This window comes from Xenopus laevis, chromosome 6S (genome assembly GCF_017654675.1).
Source record: "Xenopus laevis strain J_2021 chromosome 6S, Xenopus_laevis_v10.1, whole genome shotgun sequence".
In the NCBI taxonomy this organism is placed as follows: domain Eukaryota; kingdom Metazoa; phylum Chordata; class Amphibia; order Anura; family Pipidae; genus Xenopus; species Xenopus laevis.
The window spans coordinates 109,636-131,020 of NC_054382.1; the positions used below are offsets into that span (position 1 = coordinate 109,636).

General features: G+C 44.4%; 2 protein-coding genes across 2 annotated transcripts in view; one reads left to right on the plus strand and one right to left on the minus strand.

The window, feature by feature from the left end:
* The first annotated feature begins 3,562 nt into the window (after positions 1-3,562).
* MGC64513.S (hypothetical protein MGC64513 S homeolog) lies at positions 3,563-7,223 on the plus strand. Its single transcript, NM_001086276.2, is given in 6 exon segments — positions 3,563-3,599; positions 4,365-4,434; positions 4,827-4,924; positions 5,466-5,603; positions 5,707-5,821; positions 7,015-7,223. Coding segments are annotated over 5 exon segments (483 nt in total). The 5' UTR covers positions 3,563-3,599; positions 4,365-4,370; the 3' UTR covers positions 7,083-7,223.
* Positions 7,224-12,857: 5,634 nt separating this feature from the next.
* slc4a2.S (solute carrier family 4 (anion exchanger), member 2 S homeolog) overlaps positions 12,858-21,385 on the minus strand; it is a 37,497-nt gene continuing 28,969 nt past the window's right edge. Inside the window, exons 17-23 of the mRNA XM_041567265.1 lie at positions 21,033-21,254; positions 20,535-20,624; positions 20,266-20,432; positions 19,562-19,815; positions 16,428-16,597; positions 16,107-16,280; positions 12,858-14,479 (exon numbers count right to left, since the gene is read on the minus strand). Coding sequence (XP_041423199.1) covers positions 14,399-14,479; positions 16,107-16,280; positions 16,428-16,597; positions 19,562-19,815; positions 20,266-20,432; positions 20,535-20,624; positions 21,033-21,254 — 1,158 coding nt within the window. The 3' untranslated portion in view covers positions 12,858-14,398. The remainder of the gene's footprint in view (positions 14,480-16,106; positions 16,281-16,427; positions 16,598-19,561; positions 19,816-20,265; positions 20,433-20,534; positions 20,625-21,032; positions 21,255-21,385) is intronic.

Genomic DNA, 21,385 nt, shown 5'->3' on the forward strand with positions numbered 1-21,385 from the left:
GATAAAGAAGGGGTTTTCATAGAGTGGAGTATTTTACCACATTTAGGAAGTGGCCCAGGTGCACCGCCCTGAGTGAGGATGGAGAGAGGAAAGAGACTGGGAAGGTAAGGGGGAATAGGGAGGATGGAGAGAGACTGGGGAGGTAAGTAGAGATGGGGAGGATGGAGAGAAACTGGGAATATAAGTGGGGATAGGGAGGATGGAGAGAAGTAAGTGGGAATAGGGAGGATGGAGAGAACTAAGTGGGGATAGGGAGGATGGAGAGAGAGACTGGGAAGGTAAGTGAGGATAGGGAGGATGGAGAGAGACTGGGAAGGTAAGTGGGGATAGGGAGGATGGAGAGAGACTGGGGAGGTAAGTGAGGATAGGGAAGATGGAGAGAGACTGGGAAGGTAAGTAGGAATAGGGAGGATGGAGAGAACTAAGTGGGGATAGGGAGGATGGAGAGAGGCTGGGAAGGTAAGTGGGGATAGGGATGTTGGAGAGAGACTGGGGAGGTAAGTGGGGATAGGGAAGATGGAGAGAGGCTGGGAAGCTAAGTGGGGATAGGGAGGATGGAGAGAGACTGGGGAGGTAAGTGGGGATAGGGAAGATGGAGAGAGGCTGGGAAGCTAAGTGGGGATAGGGAGGATGGAGAGAGACTGGGGAGGTAAGTGGGGATAGGGAAGATGGAGAGAGTGACTGGAAAGGTAAGTGGGGATAGGGAGGATGAGAGAGAGGCTGGGAAGGTAAGTAGGGATAGGGAGGATGGAGAGAGACTGGGAATGTAAGTGGGGATAGGGAGGATGGAGAGAAGTAAGTGGGGATAGGGGGGATGGAGAGAGACTGGGAAGGTAAGTGGGAATAGGGAGGATGGAGAAAATTAAGTGGGGATAGAGAGGATGGAGAGGGAGACTGAAAAAGGTACGTGGGGATAGGGAGGATGGAGAGAGAGACTGGGAAGATTGGGGATAGGGAGGTTAGAGAGAGACTGGGAAGGTAAGTAGGAATAAGGTGGATAGAGAGAGACTGGGAAGGTAAGTGGGAATAGAGAGGATGGAGAGAAGTAAGTCGGGATAGGGAGGATAGAGAGAAACTGGGAAGAGTTGGGATAGGGAGGATGGAGAAAGACTGGGAATTTTAGTGGGGATAGGGAGGATCAAGAGGTAAGTAGGGATAGGGAGGATGGACAGAGAGACTGGAAAGGTAAGTGGGGATAGGGAGGATGAAGAGAGACTGGAAAGGTAAGTGGGGATAGGGAGGATCGAGCGGTAAGTAGGGATAGGGAGGATGGAGAGAGACTGGGAAGTTTAGTGGGGATAGGGAGGATGGAGAGGTAAGTAGGGATAGGGAGGATGGAGAGAGACTGGGGAGGTAAGTGGGGATAGGGAGGATGGAGAGAGACTGGGAAGGTAAGTCGGAATAGGGAGGATGGAGAGAGAGAACGGGAAGGTAAGTGGGAATATGGAGGGTGGAAAGAGGTAAGTGGGGATGGAGAGAAGTAAGTGGGGATAGTGAGGATGGACCGAGACTGGTAAGGTAAGCGGGAATAGGGAGACTGGGGAGAAAGACTGGGAAGGTAAGTGGGGATAGGGAGGATGGAGAGAAAGACTGGCAAGGTAAGTGGGGATAGGAAGGATGGAGAGAGACTGGAAAGGTAAGTGTGGATAGGGAGGATGGAGAGGTAAGTAGGGATAGGGAGGATGGAGAGAGAGACTGGGGAGGTAAGTGGGGATAGGGAGGATGGAGAGCGACTGGGAAGGTAAGTCGGAATAGGGAGGATGTAGAGAAGTAAGTGGGGATAGGGAGGATGGAGAGAAGTAAGTAAGGATAGGGAGGATGGAGAGAGACTGGGAAGGTAAGTGGAAATAGGGAGGAAGGAGAGAAGTAAGTGGGGATAGGGAGGATGGAGAGAGACTGGGAAGGTAAGTCGGAATAGGGAGGAAGGAGAGAAGTAAGTGGGGATAGGGAGGATGGAGAGAGAACGGGAAGGTAAGTGGGAATATGGAGGGTGGAAAGAGGTAAGTGGGGATGGTGAGAAGTAAGTGGGGATAGGGAGGATGGAGAGAATTAAGTGGGGATAGTGAGGATGGACCGAGACTGGGAAGGTAAGCGGGAATAGGGAGACTGGGGAGAAAGACTGGGAAGGTAAGTGGGGATAGGGAGGATGGAGAGAAAGACTGGGAAGGTAAGTGGGGATAGGAAGGATGGAGAGAAGTAAATGGGGATAGGGAAGATGGAGAGAGACTGGGAAGGTAAGTGGGAATAGGGAGGATGGAGAGAAAGACCGTGAATGTAAGTGGGAATAGGGTGGATGGAGAGAAGTAAGTGTGGATAGGGAGGATGGAGAGAGAATGGGAAGGTAAGTGGGCAGTTTTGGACTGGTACACCAGGAGCCCACCCAAAAACCTTAGAAAAGAGGCCACTCAGTACTATTTTCTTCCTCTCCTCGCTCAACGTCTAGTCTTCTCCTAGTCACTTTTCTGTACATACTATAATCTATATTCCATCTATTTAGCCTCTTTATTAAGGAAAAAAGAAAATGCCATGAAAATGCCAAATGTTTAGCAGCATGAGGGCCCACTCACCCCTGGGCCCATCAGGAGTTTTCCTGGTATCCTGGGGGGCCAGTCTGACACTGTAAGTGGGGATAGGGATGAAGGAGAGGTAAGTGGGGAAAGGGAGGATGGAGAGAGACTGGGAAGGTAAGTGGGAATAGGGAGGATGGAGAGAAGTAAGTGGGGATAGGGAGGATGGAGAGAGACTGGGAAGGTAAGTGGGAATAGGGAGGATGGAGAGAAGTAAGTGGGGATAGGGAGGATGGAGAGAAGTAAGTGGGGATAGAGACAAAGGAGAGAAGTAAGTGGGGATAGGGAGGATGGAGAGAGAGACTTGGGAAGGTAAGTGGGAATAGGGAGGATGGAGAGAAGTAAGTGGGGATAAGGAGGATGGAGAGAGACTGGGAAGGTAAGTGGGAATAGGGAGGATGGAGAGAAGTAAGTGGGGATAGGGAGGATGGAGAGAAGTAAGTGAGGATAGAGACAAAGGAGAGGTAAGTGGGGATAGGGAGGATGGAGAGAAGTAAGTGAGGATAGGGAGGATGGAGAGAGAGACTGGGAAGGTAAGTGGGAATAGGGAGGATGGAGAGAAGTAATTGGGGATAGAGACAAAGGAGAGGTAAGTGGGGATAGGGAGGATGGAGAGAAGTAAGTGAGGATAGGGAGGATGGAGAGAGAGACTGGGAAGGTAAGTGGGAATAGGGAGGATGGAGAGAAGTAATTGGGGATAGAGACAAAGGAGAGGTAAGTGGGGATAGGGAGGATGAAGAGAGAAAGACTGGGTTGGTAATGAGGGAATTTTTGGCTGGAGAGAGAAAAAAGGGTGAGGGAGAGGTGACAGAGGGATATAAAGAGGGGGTGGGGTGAGATAGTGCCCATCTGTTTAGCTCTTTTATCAGTTATGGCTTTTATTATGCCCATAAAGTGAACTCCCTTATTATCTGTACAAACAGAACCACCCTGGGCCCATATTGCTGCCTCCACCCTACAGGGCTTTATATGTATTGAGACCCCTGCACTCAGGCACAGAACTCACAGCTCTACACACTCCCTGAGGAACAGGTCTGTCTTGACTTCCTTCCTACGCTCTTTCTATTCCTCTTGCCAGTTCTCTGTATCCCATAGAGGGCTGTCACCTCCTCTCCCCACTCTCTTTATCTCATGCAGGGCTGTCTCTCTCCCTGTTTCTCACTCTCTCTCCCCCATCCAGGGCTGTCTCTCTCTGTTCCCCACTCTCTCTTCCCCATCCAGGGCTGTCTCTCTCCCTGTTCCTTACTCTCTTTCCCATCCATAGCTTTCTCTCCCTGTTCCTCACTCTCTCTCTTCCCCATCCAGGGCTGTCTTTCTCTATTCCCCACTCTCTCTTTCCCATCCAGGGCTGTTTCTCCCTGTTCCCCACTTTCTCTTTCCCATCCAGGGATGTCTCTCTCTTTTCCCACTCTCTCATTTCCATCCATGACTGTCTCCCTCCCTGTTCCCCACTCTTTCTTTCTCATCCATGGCTGTCTATCTCTGTTCCTCACTCTCCTTTTCCCATCCATGGCTGTCTCTCCCTGTTCCCCACTCTCTCTTTCTAATTCAGGGCTGTCTCTCCCTCTTCTTCACTCACTCATTCCCATCCATGACTGTCTCTCTCCCTGTTACCCACTCTCTCTCTCATCCATGGCTGTCTCTCTCTGTTCTCAACTCTCTTATTCCCATCCAGGGCTGTCTATCCCTGTTCCCCACTCTCTCATTGCCATCCAGGGCTGTCTCTCTCTGTTCCCCACTCTCTCTGTGCTATAGAGGTCTGTCTGACTGTACCATTGTCTGGTGTCCCCCCATCAGGAGAGAATGGCTTCTTGGTTTCCACTGCTGCTGCTTCTCGGTGCTCTGGCCGTTAGTAATGTGCTGGAAGGTAAGTGCTCACTCACACTCATACTCAGCCCATGTGAGGAACATTCCTGACTGATATAAAGTGTGGGGGGACCCTAGGACCCTTGGAAGTTGAGGATGCTGGTTAATGAGGTTTGTGTAAGCACAGGAATAGTTAGTGGGGTGCACAGTTACACAGTGGGGCTGAGTGGTTAAACCCCTCCCCTATAGGTAAATTCTTTCCCCCAGTCTCTCAGTGATTTTTCTGTTCCATTATGAGTCTGGTTCCCCCATTTGCACAAAGTATGGTTCTCTCTAGCTGATCTCTATGTGGCTCCTATTTCCCTGATTATTGGGGTGCACTAGGGACGAGCTGCTCTGCAGAGAATCTTGGGCCCCTGCAGAGGTTACTCACTGAGCTTTTTCTCTCTGTAGCTGCACAGGTCCGCTCTTCTTGCCCCAATGGATGGTTTTTTTACAAGGCAAATTGTTATGGGTATTTCCGCTACCCCCTGAGCTGGGCTGAGGCTGAGGTAAGAGATGTACCCCAAACTTGTCAATGTTCATGACAATGTAAAATAAATTAGGGATCCTCACTGTACCCCAATATGTTTCCTGCTAGGTATAAACCATGATTGTTTCCTAAGCCCCACTGTACCCCAAAACTTTGCTGCCAGGGATGAACCATGATGCGCCCATGATTTTGCATAAACCAACTGCACTACCCCTTATTCTCCCACTGTGCCCCTACAACCCTCCTCCTTCCAGCAATAAATCCACCATGCCCTTCCAGTGTACCCCATCATCCCCCTTGTCCAGACCCTTTCCTCCCCATATTTCCTCTCCCTTCTCTGAGCTGCAGCCTTTGTCAGGCTTAGAGATCAGAAGTGTTCAGCACAAACCCTATGAATTCACATTGAGGTATGATGCCTCAGTAAGGCCATCTGACAAAGATTGACCATGCGACGGTCCGTAATTGGCCCAAACCATTTCTGGAGGAATTTGTGAGTCACACACATCTCAGTGAATGTGCAAAGAACCAATTGGTGCATGAAATGCTTGTGTCTTCACCAGTACGACTGCCAGGCATACGGACATGGGGCTCACTTGGCCTCAATATTGGACTCTGCAGAGGCAGACGTCATTGCTTCCCATATCTCTGCCTACCAGAAGAACAAACCAGTGTGGATTGGTCTCCATGACCCTGAGCAGGTGAGTCCCCAGAATCCCTAAAATAAGTTGAGATCAAAGCAAAAGCAGGGAATTGGTGGGAGCAACATGAACCCCTGGATACACAATTTCCTCTCCTTTTCAGAATCGTCGCTGGAAGTGGAATGATGGCTCCATGTACAATTACCGCTCGTGGCTCGCTGGGCAGCCGGACAACTACAATTCAGCTGAGTACTGTGGGGAACTGTCCTGCAAGGAGGGTAAGTGCCATGTTTCTCAGCCCATAAATGTAATTACCCTACATGAGTCCATATCTCTGTGTTATATGTCTGCTCCATCCAAAATACCCCCACATCTCACACCCTACATGAGCCCATATCTCTGTGTTACACTATATGTCTAGTCCATCCAAGGTACCCCCACATCTCACACCCTACATGAGTCCATATCTCTGTGTTATATGTCTAGTCCATCCAAGGTACCCCCACATCTCACACCCTACATAAGTCCATATCTCTGTGTTATATGTCTACTCCATCCAAAGTACCCCCACATCTCACACCCTACATAAGTCCATATCTCTGTGTTATATGTCTACTCCATCCAAAGTACCCCCACATCTCACACCCTACATGAGCCCATATCTCTCTGTGTTATATGTCTACTCCATCCAAAATACCCCCACATATCACACCCTACATAAGTCCATATCTCTGTGTTATATGTCTGCTCCATCCAAAGTACCCCCCACATCTCACACCCTACATGAGTCCATATCTCTGTGTTATATGTCTACTCCATCCAAAGTACCCCCACATCTCACACCCTACATAAGTCCATATCTCTGTGTTATATGTCTACTCCATCCAAAATACCCCCACATCTCACACCCACCATGAGCCCGTATCTCTCTGTGTTATATGTCTACTCCATCCAAAATACCCCCACATCTCACACCCACCATGAGCCCGTATCTCTCTGTGTTATATGTCTACTCCATCCAAAATACCCCCAGATCTCACACCCACCATGAGCCCGTATCTCTCTGTGTTATATGTCTACTCCATCCAAAGTACCCCCACATCTCACACCCACCATGAGCCCGTATCTCTCTGTGTTATATGTCTACTCCATCCAAAATACCCCACATCTCAAACCCACCATGAGCCCGTATCTCTCTGTGTTATATGTCTACTCCATCCAAAATACCCCCACATCTCAAACCCACCATGAGCCCGTATCTCTCTGTGTTATATGCCTACTCCATCCAAAATACCCCTACATCTCAAACCCACCATGAGCCCGTATCTCTCTGTGTTATATGCCTACTCCATCCAAAATACCCCCACATGTCACACCCTACATGAGATGTAGGACAAATTTGGACATTGAGCCAATGAAAGGGCAGGGCTTCGATGCAACGTGTGACCTCTGGCTCCTCTGCCCCGTACAGGCTTTGTGAAGTGGAATGACAGTAACTGCAAGGAAGTCAAGCAGTACGTGTGCAAGTACAAGCCTTAGACGCCCAGCAACCATCCCAATCCAGGAACGTCTGAAGCCCCACCGAGGAGGACACTGATGGGAGTGGAAAGCAGCTCATGAGTGTGGCTTGTACTCAGCTCATATTGTGCATTCAGGCTTCAATAAAATGTCACTATCCAATATGTCTCTATTTTGTCTCGACTGAGTCTCTGTGCTGTCATTTAGTCCATATTGTAATACTCATGGCCACAACTTACCCTCATTACAGAAAGCATCAATGGTCTTCCTATTCTGCGTGTATTATTTGCCTGCAGTGCCCTCTATAGCTATACAGTATATATATTTCTATGGGAACTTCCAATTGTTCCTTGAGACCCATAGGATATATACAAGCAATCATCCAGCACTTAAATTATAGCAGCTTGCTTTTCAGGGGTGCACGACAAGCAGGGCCGGAACTAGGGTTAGGCAGACCTAACCTTGTTTTTAGGGAGCTTGTGGTATGACCAATATAGACCATTCCACTAACCCATCCAGTCTATACAACACAATAACCAGCCCACATGTCTGTGACTGCTTCTAGCCAGTTGGCAACTAATAGGGGATTGGAGTCAAGTGCAGGGCTACCCAGGGTAGTGTAGACTTGTACCAAATTGTCCATTACTTGCTGGGCAGCCTGGCAAGGTGGGGGTCAATGTAAGAGTGGGGCGCAGAGGGAAGAGGCCACACTTGCTCTATTTCTAATGAGAGTGATACAGAACATGGAAATCAGAACAATGAACAGCAAATAGAAAGAATAACAGTAATACAGTTATTAACCCTTCATTAACCTCGGAGGGGCAGCAAATAGAACTGAGAGTCCAGGCCGAGTTTCTGGGGACACTTTTTACGTTGGTGCCACTTGTCTGTAACCCCTGCTGTTGTACAGTCCTGCACAGGTCTATTTTCTTCTACCCGTACCCCGTACCTCAATTTCCCCCACTGATCTGCAATAGGCCAACTAACCTTCCGACCTGGGGATACGCAAAACCGGGAGTGACATCACTTTGGGCCGGAAGTGACATCACTCTGCAGCCGAATCTGTGCAAAAGCAGGGGCGTTATTACAGAGGGGCCCCATAAAGCCTTCATTAATCAACAAATTCAACATATAATGGTAAAACCCAGGGGCGATCCTGGCCCCCCCTCCCCCGGAAATTCGCTCTTAAAGTACCAGGAGCAGCATTTTTGCCGCCCCTGGTACCTAGTGGGGCGCTGTTACCTGAGGCGACAGCCTCAACTCGCCTCATTGGTGAAGCACCCCTGGTAAAACCTCTGGATATGTTGGAGACCCTAATATTAATTTGCTGTGGGGCCCAATCATTTCTAGTTACGCCATTGCCGCACACCCAGGGAATTGGGGAGTTTTTGCCTGAAATGCAAGCACTTGGGGGGGGTGTCCATGTAATCCGGTGCATTTGCCATCCATTCATTTGTATCCATTGGGAACTAAGCAGGGGTGACTCTGCCCAGAGAAGGGGCCGGACTAATGAACCTTCTGCTTCTTTTGAGACAATTGGGGTTCGAGTCCCTCACTGGGCCGTAGAGCTGCAGCAGCTACAGTGAAGGCCCATTGGATGAGGATTAATATAGTATATCAGTATAGGCCTAAGACTCAGGGGGGATGTGTCCCAGGTCGAGGTACCCCTCACATATACAACAAATGGATTAGACCACTAACAATGGAATAGGGGTGCTGCGCCACTGGGATGAAAAACTGGCCCCACACAGACCTGAGGTGGCCATTGGGATGCCGCCCCCTCACACCCCACAATTACCTTTCCATGGGTTGGAGAGGGTTGAGGAGGGGCCACATCACTACATTACGCTCTAGAAGAGCCAAAACTCAGATTTAAAAATTGTACTTTCAGCTCTTTCAGTTACCAGCTTCTTGCTGCCCCTAGTAACCTCTCTACTTACCTCATGGCAGCAGCGTCCCTGAATTTCACTAGTGACGCGGCCCCCTGTGGTGCAGGAATAGTAAGCTCTTGGGGCGACATTGCAGGAGCACAAAAGAAACGGCACTGTGTAAAAGAAACCTGCTGATCCTGCACGGCTCTTTCATGTTTGTACTGATGTGCCAAGATGCAAATCTATTGACTCAAACACTGCGCTTGTATTGAGATACTGCAGAAATCTTCTCTTCATTCTGCTCAAACTTGACCTGAGCAACAAAAAGGTTTTATTGTGAAATATTGCTTTAAGAGTACAACCCTGAATTTGCTGGATTACAGGTGCCAGCATGCCTCACCCTTCATTAATATGTCACATTACTCAACAACTGGGTAACTAGTTAGGGTGAACTTCCCCTTTAAAGGCATCACCCCATTACTCTGACTTATGGTGAGATCTAAACAGGAAACAACGGCATCTGATAACCATTGAACCGAGCAGAGACCCATCTGGCTACTAGCCATCTCCATCCTGCGGGTCAAGGAGAGAGCCAGCCGGCTACTAGCCATCTCCCTCCTGCGGGTCAAGGCGAGAGCCAGCCGGCTACTAGCCATCTTCCTCCTGTGGGTCAAGGAGAGAGCCAGCCGGCTACTAGCCATCTTCCTCCTGCAGGTCAGTGAGAGACCCAGCCGGCTACTAGCCATCTCCCTCCTGCGGGTCAAGGAAAGAGCCAGCCGGCTACTAGCCATCTCCCTCCTGCAGGAAGGAAAGTAGAACAGTTCTGGAACATACCAAATAATAATAGATCATGAATGAAGGATGCCAGGGCTCCAGATAAAGGGTCTTCCCAATAACCCATGAACATTTCCATAATTAGGAGCAAAGCCCACCTCCATTGCCGCTCCCCTGACCTGCTGAACATAACAGTGCTCCAATGGCAAGTAATTATATGAATAAATTCCATAACTTCAATAAGGAAATCATGGTGGACACTAGGCAGGAATATTGTTTTGGTTCTATCCCTAATTTATGATCAGCACATGTGTATTGGGGTACAGCGTCTATTGTAACCCATTTCTAGTGGGCTTCCATGTAAAATCTGATATTAGGAACGTTGGGAATGGGGTCAGGTGAATAAGGCCTGTATATACGGAGATCTATATAGGTGGGTAGATTAGAAGTTAAACTATACATCTCTGCTATGACAGGGCAAACCTAAATAAAAATCAATACTGGAAGGAATTCCATAAATGATTCTGCGTGAACAATCCCCTGGGCATAGAGACACAGGTGTATCCTGGATACAGGTATATATATATACATTTATTACAGCAGTGCTTAGTGATTAAACTCCTCCCACAATCCCTCCACACAGAACAATGTCCAATCAGAGTGTGATCATTAGTTTACTATGCACATTAATACACTGTACATTGAACATGGGGAGAGTATAAAGTGAATATGCAAATCAGTATATTAAATATAGAGAAACCTTTGTAATGTGGAAATTCCTTCCCAGATGGACTGTTTTGTATAAGCAAAGTGACTGAACTGTTGGGCACAGTTTGTGTCTCCCTATAATAAACAGACTGTGTATGAAACCCCATTCACTTTACTACAGGTGATTTTGTTTGCTTTTTTATTGTATATAGATGATAATTCCAAACTGTAGAAATTAGAATATATAATGCTATTCAACAATACAGCTCAGAGTTCAGTTTCCAATCTTTGTGAGTGAGAATTCAGTGTAAATCCTGATGTCCTGCCCCAAAGACACTGCTTGATAGGAAACTGCAGTGTCGCTGCCAATCAGACTTATCTTCCCATCAATTTATCATTTACACACACAGGTTTCAATAAAATATATAATAATCCCATTACATGACACACGTCACACACATACAAGTAGTGCATAAGGTTTCTCTCCCCTCCAAGAATCGTGGGTCTCCTCTCCCTGTATTATATATTCATTCTGCAACTCACCCCTAGATAAGGGGAACAAACACAATTCAGCATTTGGGATCATTACAAGGTGGAAAGTCACACAACTAGGGATGGAGGGAATTCAGCTAAAGTCCAGCTCTAAAGCTCAAAGTACCAGAGCAGGGCTTTAGTTTTTTACTGAGTAGCCAGACAGGACTGTGATTGGTTAGTGTGTGTGTATGTTTAATAGTGAATAGGAGGAGACTAGAGGGAGAAGGCAGACAGGACTGTGATTGGTTAGTGTGTGTGCATGTTTAATAGTGAATGGGAGGAGACTAGAGGGAGAAGGCAGACAGGACTGTGATTGGTTAGTGTGTGTGCATGTTTAATAATGAATAGGAGGAGACTAGAAGGAGAAGGCAGACAGGACTGTGATTGGTTAGTGTGTGTGTATGTTTAATAGTGAATAGGAGGAGACTAGAGGGAGAAGGCAGACAGGACTGTGATTGGTTAGTGTGTGTGCATGTTTAATAGTGAATGGGAGGAGACTAGAGGGAGAAGGCAGACAGGACTGTGATTGGTTAGTGTGTGTGCATGTTTAATAATGAATAGGAGGAGACTAGAGGGAGAAGGCAGACAGGACTGTGATTGGTTAGTGTGTGTGCATGATTAATAGTGAATAGGAGGAGACTAGAGGGAGAAGGCAGACAGGACTGTGATTGGTTAGTGTGTGTGCATGTTTAATAGTGAATGGGAGGAGACTAGAGGGAGAAGGCAGACAGGACTGTGATTGGTTAGTGTGTGTGTATGTTTAATAGTGAATAGGAGGAGACTAGAGGGAGAAGGCAGACAGGACTGTGATTGGTTAGTGTGTGTGCATGTTTAATAATGAATAGGAGGAGACTAGAGGGAGAAGGCAGACAGGACTGTGATTGGTTAGTGTGTGTGCATGATTAATAGTGAATAGGAGGAGAGTAGAGGGAGAAGACAGACAGGACTGTGATTGGTTAGTGTGTGTGCATGTTTAATAGTGAATAGGAGGAGACTAGAGGGAGAAGGCAGACAGGACTGTGATTGGTTAGTGTGTATGCATGTTTAATAGTGAATAGGAGGAGACTAGAGGGAGAAGACAGACAGGACTGTGATTGGTTAGTGTGTGTGCATGTTTAATAGTGAATAGGAGGAGACTAGAGGGAGAAGGCAGACAGGACTGTGATTGGTTTGCTACGAATGGGCACTGGCGGGTCGTAGGACTGCATCAACTAGACAATGTGGTCCTGGATCATAGAAAAAAAATCAATCTTGACTGATTGATATCTGGACGATTTTTGGCCTAATATCGGAAGAACACGTCGGGAGCCCCCACACATGGGCAGATAAGATGCCCAATTGGTCTAAAGGACCGATATCAACATCTTTAAGCTGCCCGTGTATGGCCACCTTAAGAGACATCACAGCCCTGACGTAACAAAAGGCCTGATGTTGTTCCTCCCTGTGGTTGGTATATATATATATATATATATATATATATATATATATATATATATATATATATATATATATATAGCACACCTTGAAAAAAAATCAAAAGCAAAATTCTCACAGGATTTACACCATTTACACCATACCAATCAATTGAAATTAAAAAGTAGGTTTAGTGATCCGACGTTTCGGTCCTACACAGGAAAGGCCAAGAAACTTCAAAGGAGGCTGGCACAAGCCTGGGACCCACGTAAAGCCGGAGTCAGATGGTAAAAGGTTAAAGGAGAAAGGCCAAGTGTTGGGCTGAAATGTCAGTTTAAATGTTCTGAAAATAAAAATTATTTTTATTTTATAAGCCCTGTGAGTGCCGATCCTTTTGGACACATATATATATATATATATATATATATATATATATATATATATATATATATATATATATAAAATGGCGCGTAAGAGAAAACACAAGTGTCTGGTGTCAGCATGTTAATATCTGTATACATATTCATTCTTTGGTAAATAAAATACTGCAATTTACATGAATACTAAGTACTCAAGTCATAAATAAATGCTCTAAAGAAAGCGGAGCTGACATTGTCTATGAGTAATGAGTAACAATCATTCTGTTGAGCGGCACTGACTGTACCTCCATAGAAAGTCTTTAGGAGCATGAATACACAGTGCTTACTACTGGGGAACCATAATGAACCTCTGATATTGCTTTAGGGGGTTCTACTTTGTACAATGGAGCATACACATAGGCCTCTACTATGTACAATAGAGCATAAACATCTAAACATCGTGTTTGGGAAGTAACGTGTCTCTACTTTGTACAACAGAGCATAAACATGATGTTTGGGGAGTGACAGGCCTCTACTTTGTACAATAGAGCATAAACATTATGTTTGGGGAGTAACAGGCCTCTACTTTGTACAATAGAGCATAACCATTATGTTTGGGGATTAACAGGCCTCTACTTTGTACAATAGAGCATAAACATTATGTTTGGGGAGTAACATGCCTCTACTTTGTACAATAGAGCATAACCATTATGTTTGGGGATTAACAGGCCTCTACTTTGTACAATAGAGCATAAACATTATGTTTGGGGAGTAACAGGCCTCTACTTTGTACAATAGAGCATAAACATCTAAACGTCATGTTTGGGGAGTAACAGGTCACAACTATATACAATAGAGCATAAACATTATGTTTGGGGAGTGACAGGCCTCTACTTTGTACAATAGAGCATAAACATCTAAACGTCATGTTTGGGGAGTAACAGGCCACAACTATATACAATAGAGCATAAACATTATGTTTGGGGAGTGACAGGCCTCTACTTTGTACAATAGAGCATAAGTAGCATGTTTGGGGAGTAACAGGCATCTACTTTGTACAATAGAGCATAAACATCATGTTTGTGGGGAAACAGACGTTTGCTTCAGGCCCGAGGGCATCATTACTGACTATTGAAGAGTAGTTACATATCTTGTTGTGCCACAGTTAAAGGAGCAGTAACTGATCTCTACCTCTAATGACTTACCCTCCCTAACTTCTTCCATTGAGGGATAAGAGCCAATGCTTTTCTCTGAGGACCAATAGAGACCTCTATCTTCATTTATGGTGGGGTAACAATCCCTTCATAAACTTTTCTGGGGAAGAGAAACAGAAACTGCCTTTTTTGCACTTAGGCAACAGAGGAGTCTGGCAGTAATGTCACCACACACTTCCCGCTTGAGGTGCTTCTTAAGACCCAGCGTTACCATAGTCCAAGCCTCCAGCCCAAAATATAAGAGATGATCAGTTTGTACAAGCATGTACGTCACCTGACTCCCAATCAAAGGAGCCCTTAATACAAGTTCAGGACAGCAACCCCCATCCCACCCCCATGTCATTCTGAAGCTCTGCCCCCAGAAAGTTCTTTCTCCAGGATGAGAGGAATATCAACATTGGGGCAGTGTTGGTGCCCTGCCCCCCAAGATCTTTGTAGTCCTATTCCGAGTTTCATGATTGGCTTTATACTGGCATTGGCATTTCATTGTATTCATCCACACCCTCCTGCTCATCAAATATTGGTTGTACCTCGTCAGCATCAAGCTGCAAAGAGAGGGGCAACAACATCACTGAGCAAAGCAGAGCTACATGTAGGAACAAGACATGGACTGGGAGCTAAGACATAGAAAAGGAAATGGAGAACAGAGAGGGGATATGCGGTGAGTAGCAATTAGCATAATGAGGGAATCAGCATCAATTAGACTTTAGTGAGAGAGAGGATGCAGATATAGAAATTAGAGGGGGGTCACAGAAAGAGTAAATAGAGAACAGAAAGATGATACAGATAGAAGAAAGGTTCATAAGAGGAGGAGATGGAGAAAAAAAGTAGATACACAACACAATAAGGATATAAAAGGAGAAGGAAGAGAACAGAGATGGGCTACAGAGAGAGAGAGAGTAGAGAATTGAGAGTAGATATACAATAATGTAATGGAAAACAGAGGTGATACAGAAGAAGGAAGCAGAGAACACAAAGAGGATACAGAAGGAGGAGGCAGAGAACAATAAGAAGATATAGAAGGATGAAGAAGAGAACACAGAGGATACACAAGGAGGAATCAGAGAACACAGAGAGGATACAGAAGGAGGAAGCAGAGAACACAGAGGATACATAATGAGGAAGTAGAGAACACTATACATAATGATGAAGTAGAGAACACATAGGATGCAGAAGGAGGAGGCAGAGAACAATGAGGGTGTTACAGAAAAAATGAAGCTGAGAACACAGAGGATATAGAAGGAGGAAACAGAGAACAGAGAGGATACAGAAGGAGAAAGAAGGGAACACAGAAAGGATACAAAAGGAGGAAGCAGAGAACATAGAGGATACATAAGGAGTAAGAAGAGATCACAGAGGATACAGAAGGAGGAGGCAGAGAACAATGAGGGAGTTACAGAAAGAAGATGAAGCAGAGAACACAGATGATACAGAAGGAGGAAGTGGAGTGCACATAGAGGATACAGAAGGAGGAGGCAGAGAACAATGAGGGGATACAGAAAGAGGAAGCAGAGTACACAGAGAGGATACCGAGGGAGGAAGTAGAGAACACAGAGATAATATAGAAGGAGGAAGAAGATAACACAGAGAGGATACAGAGGGAGGAAGTACTGTATAGAACACAGAGGGTATACAGAAGGAGGGAGCAGAGAACACAAAGGATACAGAAGGAGGAAGAAGAGAACACAGTAAGGATATAGAAGGAGGAAGAAAAGAACACAGAGGATACATAAGGAGGAATTAGAGAACACAGAGAGAATACAGAAGGAGGAAGCAGAGAAAAAAGAGGGGATACAGAAGTAGGAAGCAGAGAACAGAGAGGATACAGAAGGAGGAAGCAGGGAACAATGAGAGTATACAGAAGTTGGAAGCAGAGTACACAGAAGGAGAAAGTAGAGAACACAGAGAGGATACAGAAGGAGGTAGAAGAGTACACAGAGAGGATACAGAAGGAGGAAACAGAGAACACAGAGAATACAGAAGGAGAAAGTAGATAACACAGAGAGGATATAGAAGGAGGAAGAAGAGAACACAGAGGACACATAAGGAGGAAGCAGAGAACAATGAGGGGATACAGAAGTAGGAAGCATAGAACACAGAAACTACAGAAGGAGAAAATAGAGAACACAGAGAGGATACAGAAGGAGTAAGAAGAACATTGGAAGGACTCACGCATTTCATTTCCCGCTCCGTGAATATCTTTCTCAGTATGAAGAGGCGTAGTGGAACTGTAAGGATGAGGATGAAGGGGAAGGCAAGAGACGCAGCTGTGGACATTACAATCCACAAAATTGTGAGACAGACAAGTTGCAGTGCGGTGAACAGATGCATCCGAAGCGTCCGCACCTGGGGCAAAAAAAGGACAGACCTTTGAGTAAGTGTTATGATCCATTCTGGATATTGCTGGAAGTTTGGTGCTACTACACTGCTGGGACCTTGGGAAAATACAGAGACCCTCACTCCGAGATCAGAGACAAACAGGCAAACACCTACCTTCTTTATATACATCACATCTGGATGGTGCTTGGGAGGTTTAAGAAGCAGTTGTAATCTCTCATAGAACTGGATCCCGTTTAAAGAGGTAACTCCCATGTACAGAAAGATCCCAAACAGAACAGCCAATGGGATCTGCCGAAGGACATCCCCAATCACTATAGACAAACCTTCAGGATCACAGCAAACAGGAGAATAGGGAAATTTAATTTGATGAGGAGAAACAGTGCTAAGAGCAGATTTAGATACTCAACAGAGCCACAGAAGATGGACAGAGAGGTTATGGGATGAATATTATTGTTTATCTCTTTTTATTGATCATTAACAGATTACATTACAGTAAATTATTTTTCAGTACCAATACAATAGAACAATTCAGCTATGTAGTTAAGTAAACATGGTGATGTCATAATATGTGAGATGTTATACAAACCATTGTCTAAATAAAAACAATCTTAATTACAACACAGTAAATGCAAATAAAATCAAGGTATAACAAACCTGAAATAAGATTAAAGTTTAAAGTTTGAATAGAATTAGAATTTACAATTAAAATTAATGTTTAAAGACTAAAATTAAAATATCTCTGCTCGAATTCTATTTAAATTAATAATGAATTCACAGTTACTCCATTTATCAGTATGAATTTGTTGGCTAATATGCTTATATTACAAAAGAAAGGAATTCTCCACAGAATCAATACAATTTAAAATAAACCTTTTCTTATTGGCCTCTATTGTTCTAAGATAAACGGACAATATACCTTTAAAACGCTCCCTTAATTTCTGGTTCCCCGTTTTGCAATGTATTGCCTCTTGTACGCACAGGTTATATAAATAACTCATTATGGTTTCTAATGATGGGGGAATTTCCTTTATCCAATGTAAATATATTGACTTACGAGTTGCAGCCATTAATAAAAAATAAAAATTTAAAATATCTTCTTTTAATTCTGAATCTTTATTCTCTACTCGAAGAGCATTTTTCCGGTCTAATAAAGCAAACAATGGAGTAATAACCATGTCTATTTTGGTTTTTTTTCTAGCTAGCTGTTCAATTTTATACCATAACTGTCTAATATTTGGACAGGACCATAAGTAATGTAAGACGTCTATATTCTGTTCATTACATTTTGGGCAAACAGATATAGCTAAGGAATTTGGCAGTTTCTTATAAGTTAAACTATAACCCAAATGTACAATTCTGAATTGTTGGTCTCGCCAATTCTCTGAGTTAATTATTCGGTTATAATTTTGGAGACTTGATAATAGCTCCTTTGGTGAAACTTTAGATACCATGTATGAGGACCATTTTACACTAGCTTTCTCCAAAGCACTGTCCTTTTGAAAAGGTATTTTTAGAAGTATTATCATATCATATCATTGATGTTTTATTTTTTTTTATAAGGTCAGATAGAGAAATAAATAGAGAATTACTGATTAATTGTGATAATGTACTCGGGTCCAGAAGTTTAATACCATTTTTTAGTTGGGAGTAAGTTAGTCTATCTTTTTTCATAAACCTATAAGCGTTTGACTACCTCCCATGATAATGGAATGCCATTATCTTGGTCTATTATGTCTTTTATTTGGCCAATACCTTTCTTTTCCCATTTATGCGACATCATTTCTCTATCTTTAATAGGAAAGCCTTTCAGATAGAATGGAGAAAGAAAGGGTGAGATGATATAATTCAATTTATTTTCTTTGAGGAGAAGTTTCCACACCATGGACGTATCTCTGTATAGGGGATTTTTTTAAACATCAATATGTTGTTCCGACCATTTTTTATGAAGGGATGAAACTATGTGTTCCTTTGAATCCAATTAAATTTCTATGTCTAAATCCGTGAATTTCTCTTTTTCTGAGATCCATTCAATGATATACCTCACAATTGATGCCAAATAAAATTTTCTAAAATCTGGAACGTTAACCCATATTTTTGGCGTATCTTATTTTGGTCAATGAGATTTTTGGCCTTCTGTTCTGCCAAATAAACTCGTTAATAGTTTGATCTAATTTCTTAATGTCAGCATGTTTTAGTAAAAGCGGTAGATTCAAAATAGGAAATGACATCTTTGGAAAAATTAGCATTTTAATAAAGGCAATTCTGCCTGTAAGATTCAATGGGCAGTTAATCCATCTCTTACACCCAGAAATCAGAGCTTGAATAGCTGGGGTACAATTAAGGGAATATAATTTTGATAAATCAGATGATAATGTGATACCTAGATATTTTAATTTACCTGTGGGTATTTTTATCTTAAGGCTTTTAAGTAGGTTTTTTGGGATTGAGTCACAAATATTCAAGATTTGAGTTTTTTCATAATTGACAGTGTATCCTGACAGTTTTGTAATTTTCAAAGAATGTAAAAATGTTGTTAATAGACCTTTTGGGATTTTGGATCAGAAGTAGAAGATCATCAGCAAACGCTAATGTTTTTCGAATTTTTTCTTTTATCGTAAAACCTTGGAAAAGGTCAGAATTTTCTAAATATCTAATTAATGGATCCATTGAGATATTAAATAATAAGGGGGATAGCGGACAATCCTGACGTGTTCCTCTATATAGAGGGAAGGTTTCTGACTGTTCTCCTGCTACCACTATTCTTGCCATTGGAGATTTGTATATTTGTTCTATCATAGAAAAAAATTGACCATTTAGACCATACTCTATGCAACAACAAAATAAATATTCCCATGAGACATTATCAAAGGCCTTTTCTGCATCTAAACTCACCAATGAGCAGGGGACCTTCTCTTTTTTAACTTCAAATATTGCCTGAATTAAGGTTGGGATGAATATTAGAGACAGAGAGGGAAGGAGAAAGACTGAGGGGTGGGCAGAGAGGTTATGAGATGGGGGGGGGGGAATTAAAGACAGAGAGGGAAGGGGAGAGACTGAGGGATGGGCAGAGTGGTTATGGGATGAATATTAGAGACAGAGTGGGAAGGGGAGGGACTGAGGGATGGGCAGAGAGGTTATGGGATGAATATTAGAGACAGAGAGGGAAGGGAGAGACTGAAGGATGGGCATAAAGGTTATGGGATGAATATTAGACAGAGAGCGATAGGAAGAGAGGTTATGGGATGGAGAAGAAGAAATAGCTGAAGGGAGGAAGAGAAAGTTCTTACCCACAAGGATGGCCACCAGCAGACCTGTGACTCTCTGCTCTTTCACCTCCTGGATCTTTGGTTTGTCCCCAGGGGCCACGGCTTTACTCATAACAGTCAGAGCATTGGCGTGGGTCACTGAACGAACAGTGGTGGCGGCCAACCATGGCAACCCAAAGAGAGCACTGATCCCACCCATTGTGACAATCAGTAGCAAATCCAAGTGGAAACCTGATCCCTTCACCAGCATTCGTTCCTTCTTACTGATAATCAGCCTGTAACAGGGAACTAGTATCATTACCAGAAAGTGGCACCAGTACCCACTACTTCTTACTGATAATCAGCCTGTGACATCAATTGGTGTATTAGTAGAGGTGGATGTAGACCAGTATCACTAGTATGCTCAATACCAGTACAATTAGTTTTACTGACATGAGCTAGGTCTCTATGTAGGTGGGCATGTGGAGCAGTAGAACTTGTAACTTCAGTACCAGCACAATAGATAGTACATACATAGTAAGTTAGGTTGAAAAAACACAGACATCCATCAAGTTCAACCTTAAGTCTATATATAACCTGCCTAACTGCCAGTTGATCCAGAGAAAGGCGAAAAACCCATCTGAAGCCTCTCCAATTTGCCTCAGAGGGGAAAAATTCCTTCCTGACGCCAAGATGCAATGAGACCAGTCTCTGGATCAACTTGTACTATGACTAGTTTTACTCACGTGGTAATCTGGGTCTCCATGAAGATGAGGATGAAAACAAGCACTGCAGGTAGGACACTGGCAAACATCATCCAGACTGGGAATGGCTCCTGGGAGCCAAGAGGGTTGATCACCCAACCTCGTTTCTCTGGTGACGTCACCTTGAAGCCACTGGGGACACTTAATTTCTGCAACAGCAACAAGGGCAGGTTGGTAGGTGAGTTAATGTCAGTTGGCTTCAGCTGAAAGGTGGCCCTAAAGTGTAGGAAACCCTGTTGAGTAACACTTACCTGAGTATAAGTGTCAGTGATGCTGAGGTCCACGAGTACCATAATGAGAATGGCAATGGGAACCCCAAAATCTCCAATAACTCGGCGCACCTGAGAAAGGGGAGAGTATGTGGAATGGGTGGAATGGAGGGTGAAGCTGTATCATTGCCCAGGAACAGGGGGAGAGCATGGAACATCTACTGCAGGGTGTGGCTACAGCACCCCAAGTGCATCTCTCTGGTGCCTTTGCAACCTCACAAAGCCAATAAATAAGGTTTACATTATGTACTCTGCTTCTGTTATAGGGTTCATATTGTTTACACCCTAGGAGCTCCATTGCCCCATCCAAAAACAAGCACAGCCTTCATACTGTATCCAGGAAACGTACTGTACACCTTATCCCTCCCCAACCATAACCCTGCCCAACTTCTTTGAACTTCTGTGTGTTGCACGTGAGTCATATATGTACACTATATGCATGTGGGTTTGGCATGTGGCCAGACATAATTGTTCTCTCACCCTGCCTGGGAAAAAATTGCTGTTCTTGAGTTTGCGCAGGAAAAATGCGATGAAGAAGGTCCCGGCCATGAGCACGAGAGACAGGAGGGCGGTGTTTGGTTGCCCAGTCAAACTAGTGGGGCCAATCAACTCTGTTCCATTCTGTAGAAGGTTCTCTGTTACATTTAGGGTGTCAGTCAAGTTGTGGAGGCGGCAGTTGGTGAGAGGGTGCTCCTGGAAGACCTACAGTGAGACATAGCTTGAGATAAGGCAAAGGGGGTCCCTGGTACAGACCCACTGAGAGAGACCCCGGGGCTAGTAAGAGCAGGTACTGCCCCTTAGCAACACTGACACTCAATATACACAAGAGGAAA